Source organism: Tursiops truncatus, chromosome 5 (genome assembly GCF_011762595.2).
Source record: "Tursiops truncatus isolate mTurTru1 chromosome 5, mTurTru1.mat.Y, whole genome shotgun sequence".
Taxonomy (NCBI): Eukaryota; Metazoa; Chordata; class Mammalia; order Artiodactyla; family Delphinidae; genus Tursiops; species Tursiops truncatus.
The window spans coordinates 62,368,897-62,392,353 of NC_047038.1; the positions used below are offsets into that span (position 1 = coordinate 62,368,897).

General features: G+C 40.7%; 1 protein-coding gene across 5 annotated transcripts in view; it reads left to right on the forward strand.

Moving 5' to 3' along the window:
* The window catches only part of PGM2 (phosphoglucomutase 2), a 148,553-nt gene extending 144,826 nt beyond the window's left edge, over positions 1-3,727 (forward strand). For all 5 annotated transcript variants that reach the window (XM_033856916.2, XM_019928360.3, XM_033856915.2 and 2 more), the window contains one exon: positions 2,105-3,727. In XM_033856916.2, coding sequence (XP_033712807.1) covers positions 2,105-2,207 — 103 coding nt within the window. In that variant the 3' untranslated portion in view covers positions 2,208-3,727. The remainder of the gene's footprint in view (positions 1-2,104) is intronic.
* Positions 3,728-23,457: the final 19,730 nt, after the last annotated feature.

Sequence of the window (23,457 nt, forward strand, 5' to 3'; positions counted from 1 at the left end):
ATATATTTGGGTTGGTTTATTTGTTTTCTCAGCCATTTGAAAATAAGTTGCAGACTTCAATACTCAACTCCTAAGAACGAGGACACTCTCTTACTATCTCAAGATTTAGGTAATAGTCTCAAGCAAGGTTCTAACGGAGAAACAAAACCAGCAGGGGATATATAGTAAATTTATTGATGAGTTTTGTTTTATGTATATTGTTTTAAGAAAACCAATAAGGGCTTCCCTGGTGGCGTAGTGCTTAAGAATCCGCCTGCCAATGCAGGGGACATGGGTTCGAGCCCTGGTCCGGGAAGATCCCACATGCTGCAGAGTAACTAAGCCCATGCGCCACAACTACTGAGCCTGCGCTCTAGAGCCCACGAGCCACAACTACTGAAGCCCGCACACCTAGAGCCCGTGCTCCGCAACAAGAGAAGCCACCGCAATGAAAGGCCCGCGCGCCACAATGAAGAGTAGCCCCCTCTCGCCACAACTAGAGAAAGCCCTCGTGCAGCAACAAAGACCCAACTCAGCCAAAAATAAAGAAAGGAAGAAAGAAATTTATATTAAAAAAACCCCCAGTAATTATTAGTCAGTGTGCCTTCCTGAGAACTCTTATTTTCTTCAAAGCACATTTATGGAGAAGGAAAAGAAAAGACTTGTGTAATTCATATATATTTATGAAGCATAATTACGAAATATGTTACCAATGGGGGGGTAAAAGTAATTATAATGACAGCTACATCTATTGAGGTTTTTGGGCCAGGTTCTGTGCTAATTGCTTTCTATAATTTATCTCAATCTATATGACAACTCTCTTGAGAAAATAGTCTTTATCTCAGTTTTACAGATGAGGAATCTGGGCCTTTGAAAGGTTGACTCACTTGCCCAAGGGCACACAGCTAGTAAGTAGTACAGCCAGAATTAATGTCTGTAATAAAATGGATTGTTTTAGTTGTACTGGTTAACTGTTACAATGCAAAAATGATATTAACTAATTACAAAGATTGCCCTTTCCGTTAAAGTTAAGTTTGCATATATTAAAGGTGGTCAAGTATGAAGTATTAAAAGTTTGAATTGAAGGATTTTTGTTTTTCTATTGAGCTTTTTGGTTTTAAGTACTTATAGTAACTCACCTCATGCTAGTAACCTGATATGTAAGGCTGCCACATAAATTAGACACCTGTCTAATTACAAGTCTGTTTTATCTGTTACCAACCTTCCAATTGTTTGCACATAAATGAGTGTTTTCCACATGCTTGAAAACTTGGTTTCCTTAAAGGGATCTAGTTCCCAGGATTTTTGTTTATACTTTAGTTGTGACCCTTTTGTTCCCAAAGTAGAATAAAAAGCAGCCACGTAGCACAGGGAGATCAGCTCGGTGCTTTGTGTCCACCTAGAGGGGTGGGGTAGGGAGGGTGGGAGGGAGACGGCAGAGGGAGGAGATATGGGGATATATGTATGTGTATAGCTGATTCACTTTGTTATACAGCAGAAACTAATACACCATTGTAAAGCAATTATACTCCAATAAAGATGTTAAAAAAATAATAATAAACAGGAGGTCTCAGGGTCTGAGTTCCGGGTGAGTGACCAGCAGGCCCACTAGGAGGCTCCCCATCTCTTCCATCCTGGGAAGGCCTGACACAGGAGGCTGTAGCCGAGCTCCCAATAGTTTGAAGACAAACAGGATCAAGAACATTCATATCCTGGGAGACCAAAGACTTGCCAGCCATGTCATTTGTAAAAGTTCAGCAGGATTTAATGACAGCTGAAGTCATGAAAGTTTTCTCTGCACTGTTAGGTACAGACAGAACTTTTAGGGATGCTAGGCTACAAATTGTGTTTCTTAAAAATTCTTATGAGAAGTGCAAAGGGGTGCTTTTGTTTATAGTAGAGACCTCAGGAAGGCCTTTGCGGAAAATATGAATATTGTCACATGAGTTTTTTGTCTACATCACAGATGTGTTCCCATGCTTAAGTAACTGGAGTTCTGTTTTGTCTGATTTAGCCCTCCGCTTAAGGGTAAATATCAATGTTAACTGATCTATGTGAGGAATCTTTAAAATATGCTTTGGAATAATCCACTGACCTGGAATTTTTTTTCCCCTTTATTTTGCAGTGATCCCGACCAGCTGAAGAAAGAACTAAATGAACTAGTCAGTGCTATTGAAGAATATTTTTTCCAGCCACAAAAGTATAACCTGCAGCCAAAAGGAGAGTAAACTATCCCAGCCTTGGGCCTAATTACATTTCCCTACAATTAAGCTGAACTTGATTTCTTAAGCAATGTTTTTGTGGGCTAAATAATTTAAACTATTGCTACAAGTATTCATATTTTTTTAATAGACCTACATTCCTCCTTGTTTTATGTTTGAACTTTAAGGGTAATAAAGAAAGATGGTCAAATCTAACAAACCACCATTCCTGTTAAAAGGTTGAGCATCATCCGAACTTAAAAAATGAAGATTTTGGGGCTTCCCTGGTGGCGCAGTGGTTGAGAGTCCGCCTGCCGATGCAGGGGACATGGGTTCATGCCCCGGTCCGGGAGGATCCCACATGCCACGGAGCGGCTGGGCCCGTGAGCCATGGCCACTGAGCCTGCGCGTCTGGAGCCTGTGCTCCGCAACGGGAGAGGCCACAACGGCGAGAGGCCCGCGTACCGCAAAAAAAATAAAATCATAAAAAATGAAGATTTTAAAAATAACCTTCAAAAATATATTGTAATTAATATGCTTTCATTAGAATAAATACCAAATATGTTTCTTCTCTAAAATTCATTTTATGTGTAAGTAAAACAGCCAGAAAGCCTATACGTATTACTAAATTCTGGGCTGTCCTATGTAAAAGATAGCCACTTCTACATGTATGTATATTTACATTTCTGTCAATTGCTTATAAAGTAAAATAGATGAACAGATCAAATGTTGTGTTTAGGGAAAATACAATTCACAGGAACCTATGAAGCAGAGCAAAAGATACTTTAAAAAGATAGTTTTTTGATCTAAAACTTTAATTCTAATAATGCACCATTATACATTGTGTATGTGCTAGGAAAAAAGAGCTTAACCATCTTTGTTCACTGTGTTAACATTCACTTTATCTCTTTAAATCTTGAATGAAATAATTGGTTATTTGAAACTTGCAAAGTAGATTATTGTAGTTTTTTGCTTTAACACAATTCAATGTAGTTTTGGTCCTAAAGCAGCAGGGACTCTAAAACAGTGACTGCCTGACCTTGATTTTTTTTGCCTTGTTCTTAATGTGATCACAATCTAAAACTAGGCTTCTCCAGGTTCATTATTTAATCTGCGCCTTCTCATAACTGATGGCCTTAAAACCTTCCAAAATGACTCCCATTGAGAACCCATGACTGAGGACCAAACTGTTCTTTATATACTTTATATATCTTGTGTGATTTTTTATTTTTAAAGCAAATGATTGCCTATACTCTTACTAACTTAAATGTTATTAACAGTTTCAGAACAATGAAAAATGACAGTACCATTGACAATCATGTTTCTAATGTAAAGGAAAGAATATTTGTATATCCGAGTGATACACAGTTTGTCCCCTACCAGATCTCCTAAATGTACAATATTCAATATATTCTATCAGCTGCTTCATTGTAAAAGCTGTATTTATTTTTGTTTTCTAGCCTTAAAGTGTACTCTGGGAAAGAGAAACTTTAGATTTGTGTCCTCTCTACATTTTTGTGAGCACATAAATTGTACCCCATCACAGAGTTTGTTTCTGGAAATGCGAATGTAATTAAGATCCAGTCCTGCTTGATGGAGCTCAGGGTCTAATTGGAGGGCTGATAAGTAACTACAGTACTTAACACGTTCTATAATTGAGTTATCTGCAAAGTACTCAGAGTTGAGGATTGTGAGAGAGGGATTCATTCTGCCCAGAGGAAGCTTCACCTTCAGGGGCAAGTAGCAGCTGGAGATGGAGGAGGAAGTCTTCCAGGCACAGAGCACAGCATTAGCAAAAGCCTGGAGGCACTGGGGTGTGTGTGTGCAGTCCTGGACGGAGGTGGGGAGATGGTGAAAACAGAACCCAGATGTAAACTTCAGGACCTGCCCCACTTCCCTCATGTGAGTGGGTGATTCAGTTGGACCTAGAGGAGATCCTCCAGCAAGTATTTCTTGTTACTGAGGGATGCAGGGTAGCAACGTGTGGTGCATAAAGCTTGCACCATGAGGACCCTGCATTCTAGTCTTGGTCCACGGGGAGCCAGCTCTGTGACCTTAGTCAGGTCACTTAGCCTGTCAAAGTCTCCATTTCGTTATTTTTTAAGACTTTGGGTTTTTTTAGGGCAGTGCTAGGTTCACAGCAAAATTGAAGGAAGGTACAAAGATATCCCGTACCCACCCTGCCCCCACCCCATGCACAGCCTCCCCATTATCGACACCCCACCAGAGGGGTGCATTTGTTACTGTTGATGGACCTATAGTTAACACATCATTATCATCCAAACTGTGGAAACAAGAAAAAGGTCAATGAATTGCCAGGGGTCAAGGGGGAAGGAGAGATGAATAGGCAGAGCACAGAGGATTTTTATGGCAGTAAAAAACATTTTCTGCGTGACACTGTAATAGTGAATACATGTCATTCTACATTTGTCCTAATCCATAGAATATACAACACCAAGAGTGAATACTAACGTAAACTGTGGACTTTGGGTGATAATTTTGTCACTTTTAAAATAGACTTTACTAAATGGTCTCTGAGGTCATATCGTGCTGCAGGTCTTTAAATTATATAAAAATCCATTAAGGGCACCATCAGCAATCATAAATCATTGGCAGTTCTCTTTGGCAGAATGCTTAACTAGCCCTCTTACAAGACCTAACATCTGAGATGGGGGAAAAACGCTTTTTACCGAAGAGACAGGCAGCCGTGTCTTCCTATCCTGCCTTACCTTGCAGCCTGAAGGGAGGGGTGCTGAAATTGGGGATGAGGAAGACAGAACCACGTGACATGCAGACGCCAGGAAATGTTCTGCAGGGGAGGAAGGCAGTGGTGGGGACGGAGCGCCGTGTAGCAGCCCCCTCTGCCTTCTCATATCTAAACTGCTTGGGGAAGACTGTCCAGTTTGAGTGTAGAGATGGCAGCCCATTTTCTCTTGGTGCCTAGAAAGAACAAATTCCAAATTAAGTCTGAGAGACTGACTTGCAGGAGGAAATGCAAGCCAACTGTTTTATTTATTTTTCCTCACGGTGTCTCTATGAAATAAACACCTTTATTCTTTCCTCTAAGAAACATTGGCAGTAGCTGTCATTAGCTCATCGGTTTAACTCAATCATCATGCTATTAAGGGACGGTATTGTTATTTCTTGACATTAGAAACATGGTTTTAAATTTTTTTAATTAATTTGTTTATTTTTGGCCGCGTTGGGTCTTCATTGCTGCACGCGGGCTTTCTCTTAGTTGTGGCGAGCGGGAGCTACTCTTCGTTGCGGGCTTCTCATTGCGGTGGCTTCTCTTGTTGTGGAGCATGGGCTCTAGGCACGCGGGCTTCAGTAGTTGTGGCACGTGGGCTCAGTAGTTGTGGCTTGCGGGCTCTAGAGCGCCGGCTCAGTAGTTGTGGCATACGGGCGCATTTGCTCCTTGGCATGTGGGATCTTCTCGGACCAGGGATCAAACCCATGTCCCCTGCATTGGCAGGCGGATTCTTAACCACTGCACCACCAGGGAAGTCCCTGGAGACATGGTTTTAAAAATAAATGCTTTAAGTGACGGAAAACGTGAATATGCCCTCCTTTTAAGGGATTTTGAAAGAATGGCATCTAAATCATATTTATAATTTCTGCTTCCTAAAAGACTACATTCTGAGACTTATTTGTGCATTCGTTCATATGTCCACTGACTGAGTCATGCTTGAATTTTGCTATGAGTCAGGCACTTTTCTGGATACGGATAATAAATAGGATTTGTGACCTCAAACTTCGCCTAGCAGAGGAAATCACATGTACACATCAGATTGCTGCATTGCAATAGTAAAGCATTTGAAATATGGGCAAACCACTCTGTAATGTCCCCTTTTGGACTTGTCTTTTTCAAGAACACCAAGTTCAAACTCCTACCATTTTTGTTCAAAACAGTTTGACTCTGGGAGGCTGTTTGAATGCCATTTTCCTGCATCATCCCTCTGTCCTGTTCTTGCTACCAACATACTTTGTGTAGAGTAACCCAACTATTGAAAGCAAGATGTCACACTCTTGGGCAGACGGGAAGCAAAGTTTAAAATAACGCCACTTTGATAGACTTCTCCATGTAAGCACAGTGCGGTAACTTCGACTCACTGGAGGAGAAAGACAGCTGCCTGGAGAGATGAGGTCCTCGGACATAAGCGCAGGGTGAGCAGGGTGGAGAGCACTGTTGGGGGATCTGGTTTCTGTTGCCTTGGCTTCCTGTGTAGGTCCCTGAATTTAAAATTTTCGGAACAGCTAGTGGCCACTTCCCGTTCGCGCCCAGTGAAAGCCACTTTGGTGTTTGGTGCAAACCTAGTCCAGAATGGAGCTGGGCACACAGACCAAAGAGCCAGCTCCAGGTCAAATAAGCATTTGAAACCATTTCAAAATAGCATTGTGCAACTTCCAAAGGGAAGTTAGGGTTGCAGTTTACAGAGATGATGAGGCCTAATTGTGTTCTTAAAATACATTGTTCTGAACTATTTCACCTTAACTATTTTTTTTTACAAATCTCTAGGTGGCAACAGAGAAAGGTAGCTCCATATCTGATAAAGGTTCCTAAATCAAAAGTAAATGTTATGCCCATCATCGGATGAATGGATAAAGAAGATGTGGCACATATATACAATGGAATATTACTCAGCCATAAAAAGAAACGAAATTGAGCTATTTGTAATGAGGTCGATAGACCTAGAGTCTGTCATACAGAGTGAAGTAAGTCAGAAAGAAAAAGACAAATACCGTATGCTAACACATATATATGGAATCTAAGAAAAAAAAATGTCATGAAGAACCTAGGGGTAAGACAGGAATAAAGACACAGACCTACTAGAGAATGGACTTGAGGATATGGGGAGGGGGAAGGGTGAGCTGTGACAAAGCGAGAGAGTGGCATGGACATATACACACTACCAAACGTAAGGTAGATAGCTAGTGGGAAGCAGCCGCATGGCACAGGGATATCGGCTCGGTGCTTTGTGACCGCCTGGAGGGGTGGGATAGGGAGGGTGGGAGGGAGGGAGACGCAAGAGGGAAGAGATATGGGAACATATGTATATGTATAACTGATTCACTTTGTTATAAAGCAGAAACTAACACCATTGTAAAGCAATTATACCCCAATAAAGATGTTAAAAAAAAAAGTAAATTTTAGGTGGAGGCTTGAGCTAATTATCTCCTTTGCTGGTTCAGCAGGCTTCCTTATATTTTCCTTCTGAACGCTAAGTCGTTTCATTCCCCGAGGTGGAATCATCGATTCTCTACCCTCTGAAAGTGTCTTTATGCTCAAGGCTGTAATTGTCCTAAGTGTAGGATCACAGACTTCTCTCCCAAGTTCCGACCCTATGTTACCACCTGACTCCTTGGACTTTCCTACTCAGATGTCCTCAAATTGCGTTCAGCGTAACCCAGCCCCAAATCAGTTTTTTTATTCAGTTAGTTCCCCAGCTGCCCTTTCTCCAATTTATTCTACACCACCGCTTAAAAACACCTGCTCAGAACCTTCGGTGATTTCGATATTTGACTTGCACCTTTTCCTTTTTAAACTTGCGGAAAATTTCAAACTTATACAAAGAATTGTACAATGGGCCTCGAAGTTCCCATCATCCAGCTATAGCAAATCCCCCATTCATGTCCCATCCCGTTACATCGAAATCTTCCACAATCCCCATCCTTCTACAGGACAATTCTGAAGCAAATCCCAGACCTGTCATTGTATCTGTAAATATTTCAGTATGTATCTGTAAAAGATAAGGACATATTCTGTCTCTCTCTCTCTCACATACACATACACACAACCACACTACTGTCACACATTTTTAAATGTTTACAATTCCTTAACATCATCAATTATCTAGTCAGTGTGCAAATCTCCCCATTTGTCTCCTACATGTTGTTTACTCTTTGCTTGAATCAGGATTCAAATAGTATCCACTTACTGCATTTGGTTGATAGGTCTCTTAAAATCTCTTTTAATCTGTAAAGTCTTCATCTCTTTTCTTTTCTTCTTCCTTTTTTAATTTATTCCAAACGACCAAATCATTTGCCCTGTAGCGTTTCCCACATTTTGAATCTTGTTGATTGCCTCCTCATGATGTATTTAACATGTTTTTCTGTGCCTTACGTTTCCTGTAAAGTGACATGGAAGATGGAGAAGCATGATCTCATTCGGGTTTGATTTTTTGGTGATACTTGATAGGAGTGGGCGAGGGGCGGCACTCCCAGAGTGTCTAGTTGTTTTCCAAGTGCCATGTGCTGGTTATCACCAGTCAGTTTGCCCACTCCTGCTTTGCCCTGTACAATAAAAGGGGAATCAGGTAAAGGCAATGGGGTTCCATTAAAAAGAGACATGAATGGATGTATCCATTGTTGCGCAGGCCTCCCCCAGAAGGGAGGCAAGAGGACCTGATGAGCTGTTTCAGACAGAACGCATAGCTCATGTGTCAGCCTTGATGAAAGCGTACTTCTTGCTCTCAGAGAGCGCTCTTGGGCTCCAGTAGTTCAAAGAAAGGGATTTGTCACACCTTTAGGTTCTCAGTGATTGCTTTTTTTTTTTTAAATATCTTTATTGGAGTATAATTGCTTTACAGTGTTGTGCTAGTTTCTGCTGTATAACAAAGTGAATCAGCTATACGTATACATATATCCCCATATCCCCTCCCTCTTGCATCTCCCTCCCACCCTATCCCACCCCTCTAGGTGGTGGCAAAGCACCGAGCTGATCTCCCTGTGCTATGTGGCTGCTTCCCACTTGCTATCTATTTTACATTTGGTAGTGTATATATGTCGAAGGGACAAAGTCAGTGATTCCTTTTAATTATGTGCCTGTTCTGGAACAAAATTGCATTTTTGTGTTGAGTTATGAAGACCAACAAACAAAGGGAGAGATATGAGCAAAGTACAAGAATCCACGGAGAGAGCTGTTGAAGGATTTGCTTGAGTGAACCAGCTGCGTGGTGGATGTAACCACAAGGCAGAGGAAATAAGACCATCTTCCTTTAGAAGGCATGTGCAACCCCAGAATGGGAACCAAGATCTTTGTTTGTTTTGTGTTAAAGAATATAATTATTTTTTAATTTTTTTGGCCATGCCATGTGACTTGTGAGATCTTAGTTCCCCGACCAGGGATCAAACCTGGGGCCTCGGCAGGAAAGTGCAGAGTCCTAACCTCTGGACCGCCAGGGAATTCCCCCACCAAGATCTTTGCTGATAGGGTCTCAAGAGATTTAAATAAGGTTGAGTTTGTGCTGCTGCTTGAGAAAGATGGGCTCATTTGAGATCTACATCCTCTTTTTGTTCAGAGAGTATCCATTTGGCTGGACAAGAAACTTAAATTGCGTGATGCCATGACATTTGCCCTGGAGTATGCATTTCTGTGGCAAGCAACAAAAACCAATTTCACAAAGTGAGACAAAGAAAAAGATTCTGAAAGAAGCCTGGGAAGTCACCCAGGGTTCAGTCAATGTTGTTCTCTGTCATTTATTCTCTGTCATCAATATCATCTCGATCATCAATAACAAAAAGAAGATTTGAGGGTTCTGCTGCTTTGAGAATCACCGGTTAGCAGCACAAGCCAGAAGCTGGCTGATGAGTGGAAACCTAAACTAATAGAGAACATGTAGTCACAGTTGAATGGACTGACCTTGTGGATGAAACAGACCCCGAGTTTGTGGCCAAGGTATATGTTTTATTTGGGAGAATCTTGACTATCGCAATGATGAAAGAAACATTGAGTAGGCCATTTTCTGAATTTAGAAAACTCAAAACGATGAAGAAGTTGAAATAGTCTATATTTACTCACAAATGGTTGCACATTACATCCTTGGTTCTGCATCTGTTTTTCATCCCCTAGTTAGAAGGACATTTAAGTCGTTTCCAATTCTTTGCTAATATAACATAGCTATAAACAACACTCTGTGTGTGTGTATATATGTATATATAATTTTCCCTCTCATGCTAGTATAAGATAATATTTTAACAACTAAAATACCTCCTTGTTGAAAGAACGTCATGAGATTATCTAGATGAGAACACTTCATAAATTGTCGTTTGAGTATTACTATCCTTGGACAAATGAACAAATTAGATTTATAAACTATGTTTTCATATCACCCATTCAGTGTTTGCAGCTCTGTGTTAGAAAACCAGTATCATTTTGCTGCCTTCATTTCCCACATGGTACCAGTGATTTTAAAAAAGAAAAAAAAAAAATCTATATCATTTCTAGGTTGTACCCACTACAACCCATTTGGGTTACAGTTATAGGCTCTATAGCCAAGCTATCTGAGTTTCAATTCCAACTTCATTACTTTTTAACTATGTGATGCTGGACAAGTTTCTTAAAATCTCTAAACCTCAATTTCCTTATTTGTAATGTGGTTGAAATCCAATCACTTGTTGCAAAATAATCGCTAACGACATTTCAATTGTTTTAGACCATAGAGGACACTAATCGGTGATTAGAGAGAAATTTAACATCATCAGCAGAAAAGTATTACCTATTGGAGAAAATGCACATGGGGGATTAGGCCCCATGGATGACATGCAGATATACCCATTATTGTTCCCGCCTATAAGGAGATAAAAGTTTGGGGAAATGAGACTCACATAGGACCTATGGGAACTATTGAAGAAAATATAGATTAATTATTTTGTAACCTTGGAATGTAGTCTTTCTAACTACGACTCAAGTTACAAAGAAAGGATTGAAAATTTGCCTACATTTAGTAAAATCTTCTGTCACAAACTGGGCAAAAATATTTGCAACTTGTATCACAAAGGGCTTATCTTCCTAATAAAGAGCCCCTAGATATCAATAACAAAAAAAGGTCAACAACACAATAGAAATAGAACAAATGATGTGGAAATATAGTTCACAGGAAAGGAAACACAAATGGTTCTTAAGTATGTTTTTTTAAAGTGCTTAAGATAATTTTTGTACCCCTCTTCCTGTGCTATTTTAGTTGTACATTAAATTTCTTTTTTTTTGTGGTTATAGTTATAGTAATCTTAGCATGTGTATTTTCTTTTTTCTTTAATTTATTCATTTATTTTTGGCTACATTGGGTCTTCGTTGCTGTGGGTGGGCTTTCTCTAGTTGCGACAAGTGGGGGATACTCTTTGTTGCGGTGTGCGGGCTTCTCATTATTGCAGTGGCTTCTCTTGCTGTGGAACACCAGCTCTAGGTGCACGGGCTTCAGTAGTTGTGGCACGCAGCCTCAGTAGTTGTGGCACGCAGCCTCAGTAGTTGTGGCACGCGGGCTTAGTTCCTCTGCAGTATGTGGGATCTTCCCAAACCAGGGATCGAACCCGTGTCTCCTGCATTGGCAGGTGGATTTTCAACCACTGCACCACCAGGGAAGTCCTGCAGGTGTATTTTTTAATCAGGTCTAAAGTTAATATCTCTAGCCTCCACCCAAACAATACAGAAAACTTAATTTTTGCTTAGACAGTACATTCAAATGGTGGAAATTTCAAAATGTACCAAAGGTATATAAAGAGTGAAATGTCTCTAGTCTACCACTATTCACTGCCACTCAGTTCGTATGCATCATCTTTGCCAATTTCAAGTGCATTCTTCCAGAGAACTTGTATATAAAACAATCATGTAGTGGATTCATTTGTTTTGATTTATTTTATCCAAATGGTAGGACACTGCACACACTGTTCTGCACTCTGCTTTTTTCACTTACCAATTGTGAAAGAGTGTTTTAATGTTTGCAATTATTCACTGTCGTCTTCTCCTTAGATGGAGCATATGAGAAATTCATGTTCCTTGTTATAACCCACTGACGTGTTGTAGTTGTTAATGAAGAGAAATCTGACTCATAGAGAAATACATTTACTCTATATCACACTCAGAAATATAATTCAATGGCTGAATGTACAGTCCAATGTACAGATGTAATGCAATCTATTTAATTAGTTCCCCTATTAATGGATATTGAGGTTGTTTCTAATTAGTACTGTTTCAAACAATGCAGCAGTGAATAACCTTGTCACAGATCATTTCACATGAGCGTGTGTCTGCAAGATAATCCACCTAATTTTTAAAACCCTTCATTCCCTGGCGGTCCAGTGGTTAAGACTCCCTGCTTCCACTGCAGGGGGCATGGGTTCAATCCCTGGTCGGGGAACTAAGATCCTGCATGCCACGCAGCACAGCCAAAAAATTAAAATAAAACCCTTAAGAATTATTTTAAATAATTTTTCCCATTTTATTGAAATATAATTGACATACAGTACTGTATAGGTTTAAGGTGTACAGCATGGTGGTTTGACTTACATACATCATGAAATGATTACAAGTTTAGTGAACATCTATCATCTCATCAAAATCATTATTTGTGAAAGTTAATGCTTATGTAGATTCACCTAGCGCTTTGCTATTTTGATTCAACCATCCTAACCCTTCTCGCTGAAGCACATATTTTAGAGGTTGTTTTAGTCTTGGCATGAAAATCTCATTAGTCACCCTCATTCATTGGTAATGGTTCTACCAGGTAAAGGGCTCTAATTTGATGTTTATTTCCCCTGGCACTTTGAAGTCACTGTTGAATTATATTCTGGTCTTTTTTTGTTTCTGACCAAAAGTGTGCTATTACTCTAGCTGTCATCCCTTTGTAGATAGTTTTTTTCTTCTTCTTCTTCTTTCTGATTGCTTTTTTAAGTCATGTTTTTATTAAGGTGTAAAATACATACAATAAAGTGCACAAAATCTTAAATGTACAGCTCAGTGACTTTTTAGATTTTAAATATCCACGAAACCATGGATGTAAAGATATAAAACATGTCCGTTATCTCAAAGGGTATCAAAGGGTACCCTCATGCCCTTTTCAGTTGGAACCCTTCCCTCAACCTCCAGAGATAACCACTATTTAACAGCTAATACCATGGATTCATTTTTCCCGTTCCTGAGCTTCTTGTAAGTACAGTTGTATCTTTTGCTCAATACTTGAATGCTTTTAAGACTTTTTTTCTTGCTCTTTGATATTTTTCCATTTCATTGTCGTATTAGGTTACTATATTCATTGTTTTCTACTTCTTTATCTCTGCGTTGCCTTCTCATCTGGAACTGTCTTCCAGTTCACTGATGTCTCATTAGCTTTTCCTAATCTGCTATTCAATCCTTCTTTGGAATTTCAAATCTCAATGTTGTGGCTTTTAAAAAATTTTCTAAAAATTCTATTTGATCCTTTTTCAAATCTTCCTTCTCTTTATTATTAATGTCCCATTCCATCTTCTTGGTTCCCGTTTTTGGTTTTTGTTTATGAATAATTTTTAATATGCTTGCTTTAGTCTCTCTTTCACCTTGCTCTATAAAGTTCTTAAGATGCTATTTCTTCAGTTTGTTGTATGTATTGACTGTCCCACACAATGGATTGTTTCCTAGTGTTTGTGAATTTGCTTGTTTTATTTTCAGCAGAGGTTTTTTGTGGGTTTTTTTCCCTCTGTTTTTGTTTCTTTTAATTTGAGAGAGTTCCTTGTGCCTTATGTTGTAAAAATGTTATTACAAGGCAGTTTTATATTTACTTCTGCAAGGTCCCAGGGGTTTCACTGTTCTGTTGCTGTCATTGGGTTTTTTAAACTATTTTTTTGTTTGTTTTGTAATCTTTCTTTAAACTGTTCATTGCTTTGCATGCCTATAATTACAGTTATTAATTATAATATACTATTTATACATGGTTGTAAAGAATGCATTTCAAAAAGATTTGTATAAATTTATATCTAGTAACATAGTGCTACCCAAAACAACTATACAAATTAATTTTAAAATTCATATGGAAGAATAAAGGTATTACCGAGTACAAGCTGGTACTGCTCACCACACAACAGGCAACAAGAGATGAGTTGTTGGGGCAAGGAATGGCTACTTTATTCGGAAAGACAGCAGACCAAGGAAATGGTGGACTAAGTGTCCCAAAGAACCATCTTACCCAAGTTAGAATTCAGGCTTCTTTTACTAAAAGGCTGTGGTTGGTTGTTGCACAGCTTGTCAGTGTTGGGATCCTTTGTTCTTTCAGCTGTCCACATGGGTAGGTCAGGTCAGGATGTTCCTGTAAACCTCCAACAAGACAAAAGTTATTCTCTGTTCTGCAACTTTTTATCTCTATATGAATGGAAAAGTGTTATACTTTTAAACGTCAGAGCCTTGAGAATGGGCTATTCTGTATATTTCAGGCTATAGACAACATTCTTAACCTGTTGCAAAAGCAGTAGAGTACAAAGGTTAAAGTAAAAGAAACAGACCTTATATGAAGTCAGATTTTTTTCTTCCCTGTTACAAAGAGCCACAGTAAACAAAATAATACCGAAGAAGTAATGTTGGGAGACAACTCTATTGGTCTCTTGCATTTCTGCACGTCTCCTGAGCAGACACACTGACATTTTTTTCTGGACTATGTTTTCAAAGATGTTTATACAGCAAACAGCTTTGGAAGACAGAGATGGCGTCTCCCTCCAGGGCAGGGGGAAGATTTGTTTGATGTCCAGGATATTTAAGAAGTGTCTCCCTCTGGGGAAAAGGACAGGCAGATTTGCTAGCATCTGTCTTTAAAGTTTGGGATTTCCTAAGCTCAGGTTCCTCATGGTGACATGTGCAGCCTTCATCTCAGCTCTTCCATGTCACACGTGGAACTTGGCGACAAGGGCAACTGAGGTGAACGTAAAGCTTATGCTGCCAGCTGTGCTGTGAGCAATGAAGTCCTTTGCCTCTGACTCACCAGCCTCTCATGTCTTCTACTTGTATCCATGAATCAGTGACAGGCTAACTTCTAGCTTGCAAATAGATACATTCTCAGACTCTTCACAGTTTATAACAATAAGAAGAGGGAAATTATGCTCTTATTAGGATTTATTAGGATTCATTATAAAGATACTGTAAATAAATTTGGCAGAGAGATGAACAAATAAACCAGTGGAAGGAAATAACAAATAAGCAAATGTATATAGAAGAAATTGGTATATGGCCAACATGGCATCATATGTCTGTAAGGAAAGAACTACTGAGTAAAAACTTCTGGAACAATTAGCTGTCTAGATGGAAAAACTAAAATTAGATCCCTACCTCAAGCCATATCCAAAACCATATGGAAAAGTAAACTGCAGTTGGATTCAAGATCTAAATGTGAACAGCACTTTGGAATTTTTAGAAGAAATTCACAGCATTGTAATCAACTATACTTCAATTTAAAAAATACTGGGCTTCCCTGGTGGCGCAAGTGGTTGAGAGTCCACCTGCCGATGCAGGGGACACGGGTTTGTGCCCCGGTCCGGGCAGATCCCGCATGCCACAGAGCGCTGGGCCCGTGAGCCACGGCCGCTGAGCCTGCATTTCCGGAGCCTGTGCTCCGCAACGGGAGAGGCCACAACGGTGAGAGGCCCGCATACCACACACAAAAAAACAACTTTTAAAAACTTTCTGTTGCAGACTTAAAAAAGAATTTTAGAAGAAATTAACTGTAGGAGGTTTTCTCTATGATATCATGGTAGAGAAGGATTTCTTAAAAGAGACACCAAAAGCCCAAACCATAAAGCAAAAGAGTTGACCACGTTTGTATAATAAAAGCCATTATAAATAGAATTAAAAGACAATACACAATCTGGGAGAAGATATTTGTAACTCTTCTAACAAAGTTGGTAATGAGTTTTTTTGTTTTGTTTTTTGTTTTGCCTGTGTCGGGTCTTAGTTGTAGCATGCAGGCAGGATCTTCAATCTTCACTGCAGCATGTGGGATCTTTAGTTGCAGCATACAAATTCTTAGCTGCTGCATGTGAACTCTTAGTTGCAGCATGTGGGATCTAGCTCCCTGACCAGGAATCTAACCTGGGTCTCCTGCATTGGCAGTGTGGAGTCTTAGCCACTGGACCACTAGGGAAGTTCTGGTGATGAATTTTTATGTTACTTTTATTAGCTTTGAATCCTACACCAACTTGTAAGCATAAATCCACACTTCATACACCCATGTGACACAGGTTTGGAGTTCTGATTTCTGATCACGAACTCACTCTCCCCACCTCTGACCCCCAGCCCACCCCCTATCCCCATCCAGTGTCTCAAACAAACTACAAGCTTCCCAGATCCTGGACCAGCAAGTACATTTTTTTCTAGTTCCCTTCTCACAGAGGCACAGTCCTTTTCAGGTGTCTTGGACACTAAGGAATTAAGATAGGACACCATAAATAAGAACAAGAGACTTGAAAAAAGAATCCAATAGAAACTGTAGGGGACAAAAAATAAAAAAACAAAGACAAGTGAGTCAGTTCCAACTCCCTGCCTCCTGTCAGCCTGGGGCCATATTTCCAGGTGCCCATGCATGGTGTGTGTGTGTGTGTGTGTGTGTGTGTGTGTGTGTGTGAGAGAGAGAGAGACAGAGAGAGACAGAGAGAGAGAGATGTTAAACCCCAGTCCTTGAGACCCACACTTGGTCTCATACCTTCCTGAGGCCATGGGGGTTCCAGCAGCTACTTTCTGCTCTTCTCAATTTACCGAGGAAAACTTTTTTTTAACACTTAGGAAATTTTCTTTTCTTTGGAGTTCAACTGTCCATTTTAAAACATTTTGTTCTGTTTTACCTAGCACTAATGTCCATGGGAATTGTAAGCCTCCTCCACACCTGCACAGTCTACATGCTTCCAGAACTGGCCCAGCGCTGACTGCTTTCCTGCACGCCCCACTAGTTCCCAGAAAAATCTCATTTTGGAAGAACAGGACTTGAAGGAATTTTGAAAGACTTCCAAGGTGTTAAATTTTAACTTGAAAAATGTTACTGGCTTTGAAGAAGCTTTCCTGTCCTTGCTGGAAAAGCCTTGACCATTTAAGAGAAAAATGTCTCAGACTTTTTCTTTACAGCAATCATTACACTGCTTCTGAAGAAGCATAAATGCTGAATTCCTGGAGTCTTAGTTTCCAAAAAGATGGGAGTTATTTGAAATAACCTATTAGGTTAGTTTCCTGTTCTCCCTGCCAAGAGATGGAATAGGGGAGAAAGCTGTTAAGATCCAGAGAAGAAGGAAAAGGAGACAAATTGCAACACTGAAATATAGCAATAACGGCATCTCTACTACATGCCAGATTTTAAGTATTTTACCTTTACTAACTCATTCATTCTATTGACAACATTGTAAGGTAATTACGGTTACTTTTATACCCATCTCATGGTTGGAGACACTGAGAACCAACAGAAGTCAGGTAAGTAATTTGCCTAAGTTTACAAAGCCTAGGCAGTGATCCGTGGCCACCTGAGGCTGGTCAGTGTGACAGGAATGGGGTCTTTCTTCAAAAGAGCATTCAAACCCAAGGAGCTTCTGTGGTTATGGAACGTCAAAGGGAAATTTTTAACACAGATTTGTGGAGTCTTGTCACTGGTTATAGGAAGAAATGACTTGTGATAATTGGTGGGTGACGTTGATATCCAAGTGTGATCTTGTAGCATGCCACATGTAACTGGATTTTTGAAGCCCAGGATGGGTAACCTGACACTTAGAAAATACAACTCGAAAGAATCTCTCTGGGTACTAAGAATAGTTGTAGATGTTATCCTGACACACAGTGTGTTTATCTTGGAGAACTCATGGAATACGGGAAAATTGCCAGGAAACATAGAATTGGAAAATACATTACCCGCCTGTATTAGTTAGCTTTTGCTGCATAAGAAAACACCCCAAAAATGAGTGACTTAAGGCAACAGCCATTTAACTAGCCCATCTTGCCTCTTTCTTCAGTCTCTTCTTGCCCTTGCGTTTGGGAGCCATTTTGCAAACCAACATTGCCGAATCAATGCCCTTCAGTTCCGCTGTCTTCTCAGCTCTATTAAAATTGTTGCTCTCAAAGACGAGGACCTTCTAACTGCCCAATTTCCCCACATTCTCCTTGACTTCCTGGGAGCTCCTAACCTGAGATCAAAGTTTCTCCAACGATTCTGTGCATAGAATGCAAAGAGTCAGTGAACTTGGATGGAAAATCAAAACACTTTTTAAGTTACTTCTAGCAGTTCTAACCAACATTTAGAAATTCCTTCAATTATGAACACAGGCAACAAACCACAGAAGTATCATCAGGCCCTGCAACTTTGTCATCAATAGAAATCACCTATGTTCATGTCACATTTCAGCTGCCACAGGTATCTCAGACCACCATATATCCTCATCACCACAAAATCATGGTAGTTATTAGACCCTATTAGACCCGTGGCCAGATTTTGTTATTTAATATGTTGATAATGAAGCACATATTGACCCCTTATCTGATACGTGGTTTGCTAATGTTTTCCCCATTCCATAGGTTGCCTTTTCGATTTGTTGATGGTTTCCTTTGTTGTGCAGGAAATTTTTAGTTTGATGTAGTAATTCTTACATTTTTAAATGATTGAAAAACATTTTTTTAAGACTAATAGTTCCTGATATGCAAAAATTCATGAAATTCCAATGGTAGTATCCATATTCACTAGGACACAACAATATTCATTTGCTTACTTGTTATGGCTACTTTTACACTCTAATGGCAAAGCTGAAAGTTGGAACAGAGACGGAATGGCCTGCAAAGGCTAAAAGCCTTACTAAATAGGCCTTTAAGAAAAGTGTGTTGACCCTGAGTTAGAAAAGCTTAAAGTCCTGAAGACAGGGACGATGTCTCACATTTCTTTACATCGCTTCAGTGTCTCGTCCAAGTCCATACAAAGAATCACTAATCAACAAATCTCTCTGCTGGTTGACTCTTCTAAGCCTTTTGTGGTACATACCTGCTAATCTGGGAATCTTGGTAAATTCTAACTCCATCTTAATTTTTTCTCTAAGCTTCAAATTTAAGGACTCAATTTCCTTTCCTTTGAATAATAGGAGAACTTCATCTTACATTTCATATTTAGCAACAGGAAAATGAGAAGAGGGCCGAATGTCTCTAGCTCGGCTTTACTATTAAAGGAAATGACTAAAGTAGTGAAGCAAACTCCCACCATAATGTTGTTGCACAATAAGAAGCACTAGGCAATAGAAAAAGTGATCAAAAGGAGACTACCCTGCAGCGCATTTCTTCAGTATGCACTGATAAGGGGAACCCGGATTCAGTTCACTGGACATTCCCCCAAGCTAAAGCGGGGGAGGTCAGAGGAGCCCAGCAGAAGCTCCCATAGAACACCTTGCAACAGGAAGGTTATTCTGCAAGCCAGGGAAATAACCAGATTCTCTTTATGTCTTCTTAAAACAACAACAACTCTGTACACTACCACCCTGAAAAACGGTTCTTTTAAAAGCCAGGAATATGTTATAGAGGAAAAGAATTAGGCTTGGAGGCAGAATATCTAGGTTAAAATTCCAATTTCTCCCCCACAAGTTTTCTGCCTTAGGAGAATTCAAATGCTCTAAGCCTAAATCTCTTCATGTATGTAATGAGGGAAAGCTCAAGGCAAGAACAGTTATTCCTGGTGGAGCACCGTGAGAAACTACTTCCTGGATTCTCCTTGAAAGGACATTGTGTAAGGTATTAAACAATATCTCAGACTGAAAAGAGCCTTTTTATAAAATGTATCCCCCCAATATTGGCAAATGGGATCACGTCAAAGTACAATTCGATAAAAGAAATTTTTCTGGATACAGTCTAGGCAAACTGCTCTTCACTTGGGTTGATCTGATACAGGAACTGATTTTAGAGGATACAGATGCTAGAGGGCCAGTTGGACTGTATAGCTTTCAGGAAGTTTTCCAAAATGATCTTCTCCTTAAGGAAATTTTTGACAAACATTGAGCGTGGATGAGTTCTCAGTTGTTCCAAGATTTTGCAATCCTTGTACAGTATATTGGAAAATCTGACCCTCTGTTGATGGATAAACAAGGAGTCACATGTTTTAACAATAGCTCACTTTGGGGGAAGGACTGACATATCTCCTAGGACAGTTGAGAAACTTGATGAGGGTGCAAGGGGTAAACAGAGGGAAACCTAAAATGTTTCTAACCTAGGGGAAGTATTACATAGACATTCAGTGAATTCACAAATGTCTTGTGTCACAAGTTATTTTCATTCGTTCTGCACATATTCAATGCCCACTACATGCTGGCCTCTATGCACTGGAGATACAGCTGTGAATAAAACAGGAAAAATCTTCTGCCCTCATAGAGGGGGAGCAGGGTGGAAACAGATGACAAATAAGAAATGCAAGTGACTAATACAGTATCTCAGAGGGTGATAAATGCTCTGGAGCAATATAAAACTGGAAAGGGGGATGAGAAGTCTAAGTGTGTGTGTGTGTTTGTGTGTGTGTGTGTGTTTCCATTTTCAAAAGGTTGGTCAGAGAAGGCCTCAGAGAGAAGGTAGTATTTAAACAAAGACTAAAGAAGGTGCAGTAAGTAGGGGTGGGGTTGGGGGGGGGGCAATGTGAATATCTGAGGGAAGAGCATGACCAGCAGAGGGAATCGTGAGTGCAAAGGCCCTGTGGCAGGAGTGTCCCTGACAGGTCTGAGTAGCAGCAGCAAAGCCAATATGGCTAGAGCAGAGTGAGCCAAGACTGGTAGCAGACCATAAAGTCAGAGGAAGTGGTGTGGGGATGGGGAAAGGGGAAGGTCCCATAAACTCCATAAACCATCATAAGGGCTTTGGTTTTTACTCTGGGAAATCTGGGAAGCCATGGGAGGATTCTAAGCAGAGCAGTGACATGGCCCAACTAATATTTTCACAGATTCACTTGGCTGCTGTATTGAGAATAGACTGTAGGGTGGCAAGGGCAGCAGCAGGGAGACCAGTTAGCCGCCTACTGCATTTTCTAAATGAGATTACACATTAAGTACCAGCAAGGTCATAATGGCATTTGGGATCAAATAAAGTGGGGGTCTTGCAGTGTTGGAAGTTTAGTCATCTTACCAGTCTGGGTAAAATCCCTGAGATCCGTAACTCTGACAATTTACAAAGAGATCCTCAGAGAGTTTAGACAAATGTAGGTATAACAAGAGGTGGCGTGCTATCCAACAATTGCCCGGCTTTGTGCTTGATGCTCCAGCCCACCAAATCAGCTCAGGTGGGGAGGGGGCAGCCCATGGAAAGGCTGGATACTGTCAGAGAGCTGTGTGGGACGGCTGCTTGTGACGAGCGATGATTTAACAAGGAGGAGAGGGAGCTGAAAAGGGAAGTGGAACCAGTGCCCAGAGTTCTATCTGCTTTGTCTATAAAAGGAGAGGAGGCTCTCACAGCAGCCACGCTGGGGCTTGAGGACGTAGCTCACTCGTTCTCACACCGCATGGATTTATGCTGTCTCATCCATTGCAAGCACAAGTGCAAGTTCTCCCGGGCAGTAACATTTCTGTTTATTTTAATAGGTGAAATTTCAAAATCTACATCGGTTATCTACTTGTTTTATTTACTCCAGTATATTTTATCATTCTCAAGCTTTTCGGAAAGCAATTTCAACGCCCCTGTATTGTAGGCACGTCGATGTAATGTACTCTTTGCGCTTGACTTCATTGTCTTGTTGTGAAGAATGTTTCTTACGGCTCATAAAGATACTTGGGCATGATTTGTGTACTCTTTAGATGCTAATAGTCATGCCTTGGGTTGGCAAGATTGGCAAGTTACCCAGCATTGGCGCTGCGATGCTGCCTCTTCCTAGCCCCGGGCAGGCATGCTGCTTCTCCGTCTCGCAGCTTTTCCCACTGAGCTCAGAGCTGCCTTAGAAACCTTCTCCACCGAGGGCTCCAGGAAGCCACCTCCGAACAACCAGTGAACCACCTTACTCTCCTAGGGTTCTATCCAATACAATCTTAATTTCTTGCCTCTATGCCAATTTTGGAAATAGACCCACTAGTTTAAAACTCTTACCTTATTTTGTATATTTGGAAGTTAGGTGAAAACATATCATAGCAATAATCAGAGTTTGGATTTCCAACTAATATGAACATTTAAATAAGTAACTGATAGATGTAGTCATGATGAGTCATTTTATTAAAGGTCTCTTTTCTACATTAACCATTAGACTTTTCATTCTAGATTTATATATGGTCCCCTTGTCTTTTTAAAAGTAAAGCAGCCTCTGTTTTCTTTCAGCCTCTGGGCCTCCCAACTTGATTTAATGGTGCCAGTGGTTCACAAGTTTTTAGAGCTCCACGACCATCTTAAAGCTGATATCAGTGCTCCTGGATTTTGGGAATGAACAACTAATTACGGAGAAAATAGCTAAATTAAGAGAGTCTATAGGGGAAGCCCCCCCAGAATGATCCATGGCAGGATTTCAGGAGAATCAGGGGCTGGAAGCAGAGTCACAGCAGTGTCTGGCCCCATTCCCTACCTGGTTTTGTTAATGGTGACAAAGAACTCCCATCTCGGGCCCCAGAGAGCTCTCTGTTGCCATCACCAAGGCCCTGCTGCCCCAGCCTCTGCCTTGGCAGTGTCCCAGCCCTGCTGGGAGTCACACATTTGTGTGACAAGGGAAAGGAGCCACTTCCCTCCTAGAGCAATGGCGCTTGCAGGTTAAGAGCTGGGTTGTCACTCTTACCTTTCTGCTCTGCACATGGATGTCCCCTTCCTGTTCAACAGTCTTTATCCTGCCATCCCAGGAACACCATTAGTCCCAAAGTCCCCTTTGTTATTTCTTCCAGAGCTGCTAGAAATGAGTGCCAATAAGGTTGATGGCAGGCTCTCCTCTACTCTCTGAGACAATGCTTTGCAGCAAAAAAGTTTGAAAATGTTTATCACATATTATAAAGGGAGTTCTGTTTCCAGGAAGCCAAAAGTATTATAAAATCCCTTGTTATTATCCCTAGGGCACTAACTGACCCTGGGAACTGGAAAAGTGATGCAGAAATCACTGCTTCTCACAGGGTCAAGACGCTTCCCTAACTCAGGTTACAGGGTCAGGGAAATGGTCATTTGCCACTAAGTTGTAAACCTCTGAGCCACAACTTGCTAGATTACAGCAGTGGAGTGGACGGAAGGAATATTACGAGAGACATGGGGCCCGGGTCTGCCTCTGTACCCCACCCCTTCCACTTCCTACCTTTGTGACCTGATTAGCACACCATCTGGCTGCCTACCTCTACCTGAGCTTTCCTGCACTCTGGGACTGGGGGTGTGGACGGAGTGGGTGTGAAGGGGATTAATGAGGAAACGCAAAGGGAGTAAAAGGCAGGATGAAAGGGAGTTCTGGCCAGGATGTGTGCAGCGTCCAGCCTTGACCTGACCAGTGTTGTTAGGTAATAGTTTCAACTATCATCTGGCCGGTCGTGTATGAAAGGCAGTTTGGGGATGTCAGCGAAATGGATGAGTGTGCCTGTCTTGACATCTAGCACTCTGGAGGTA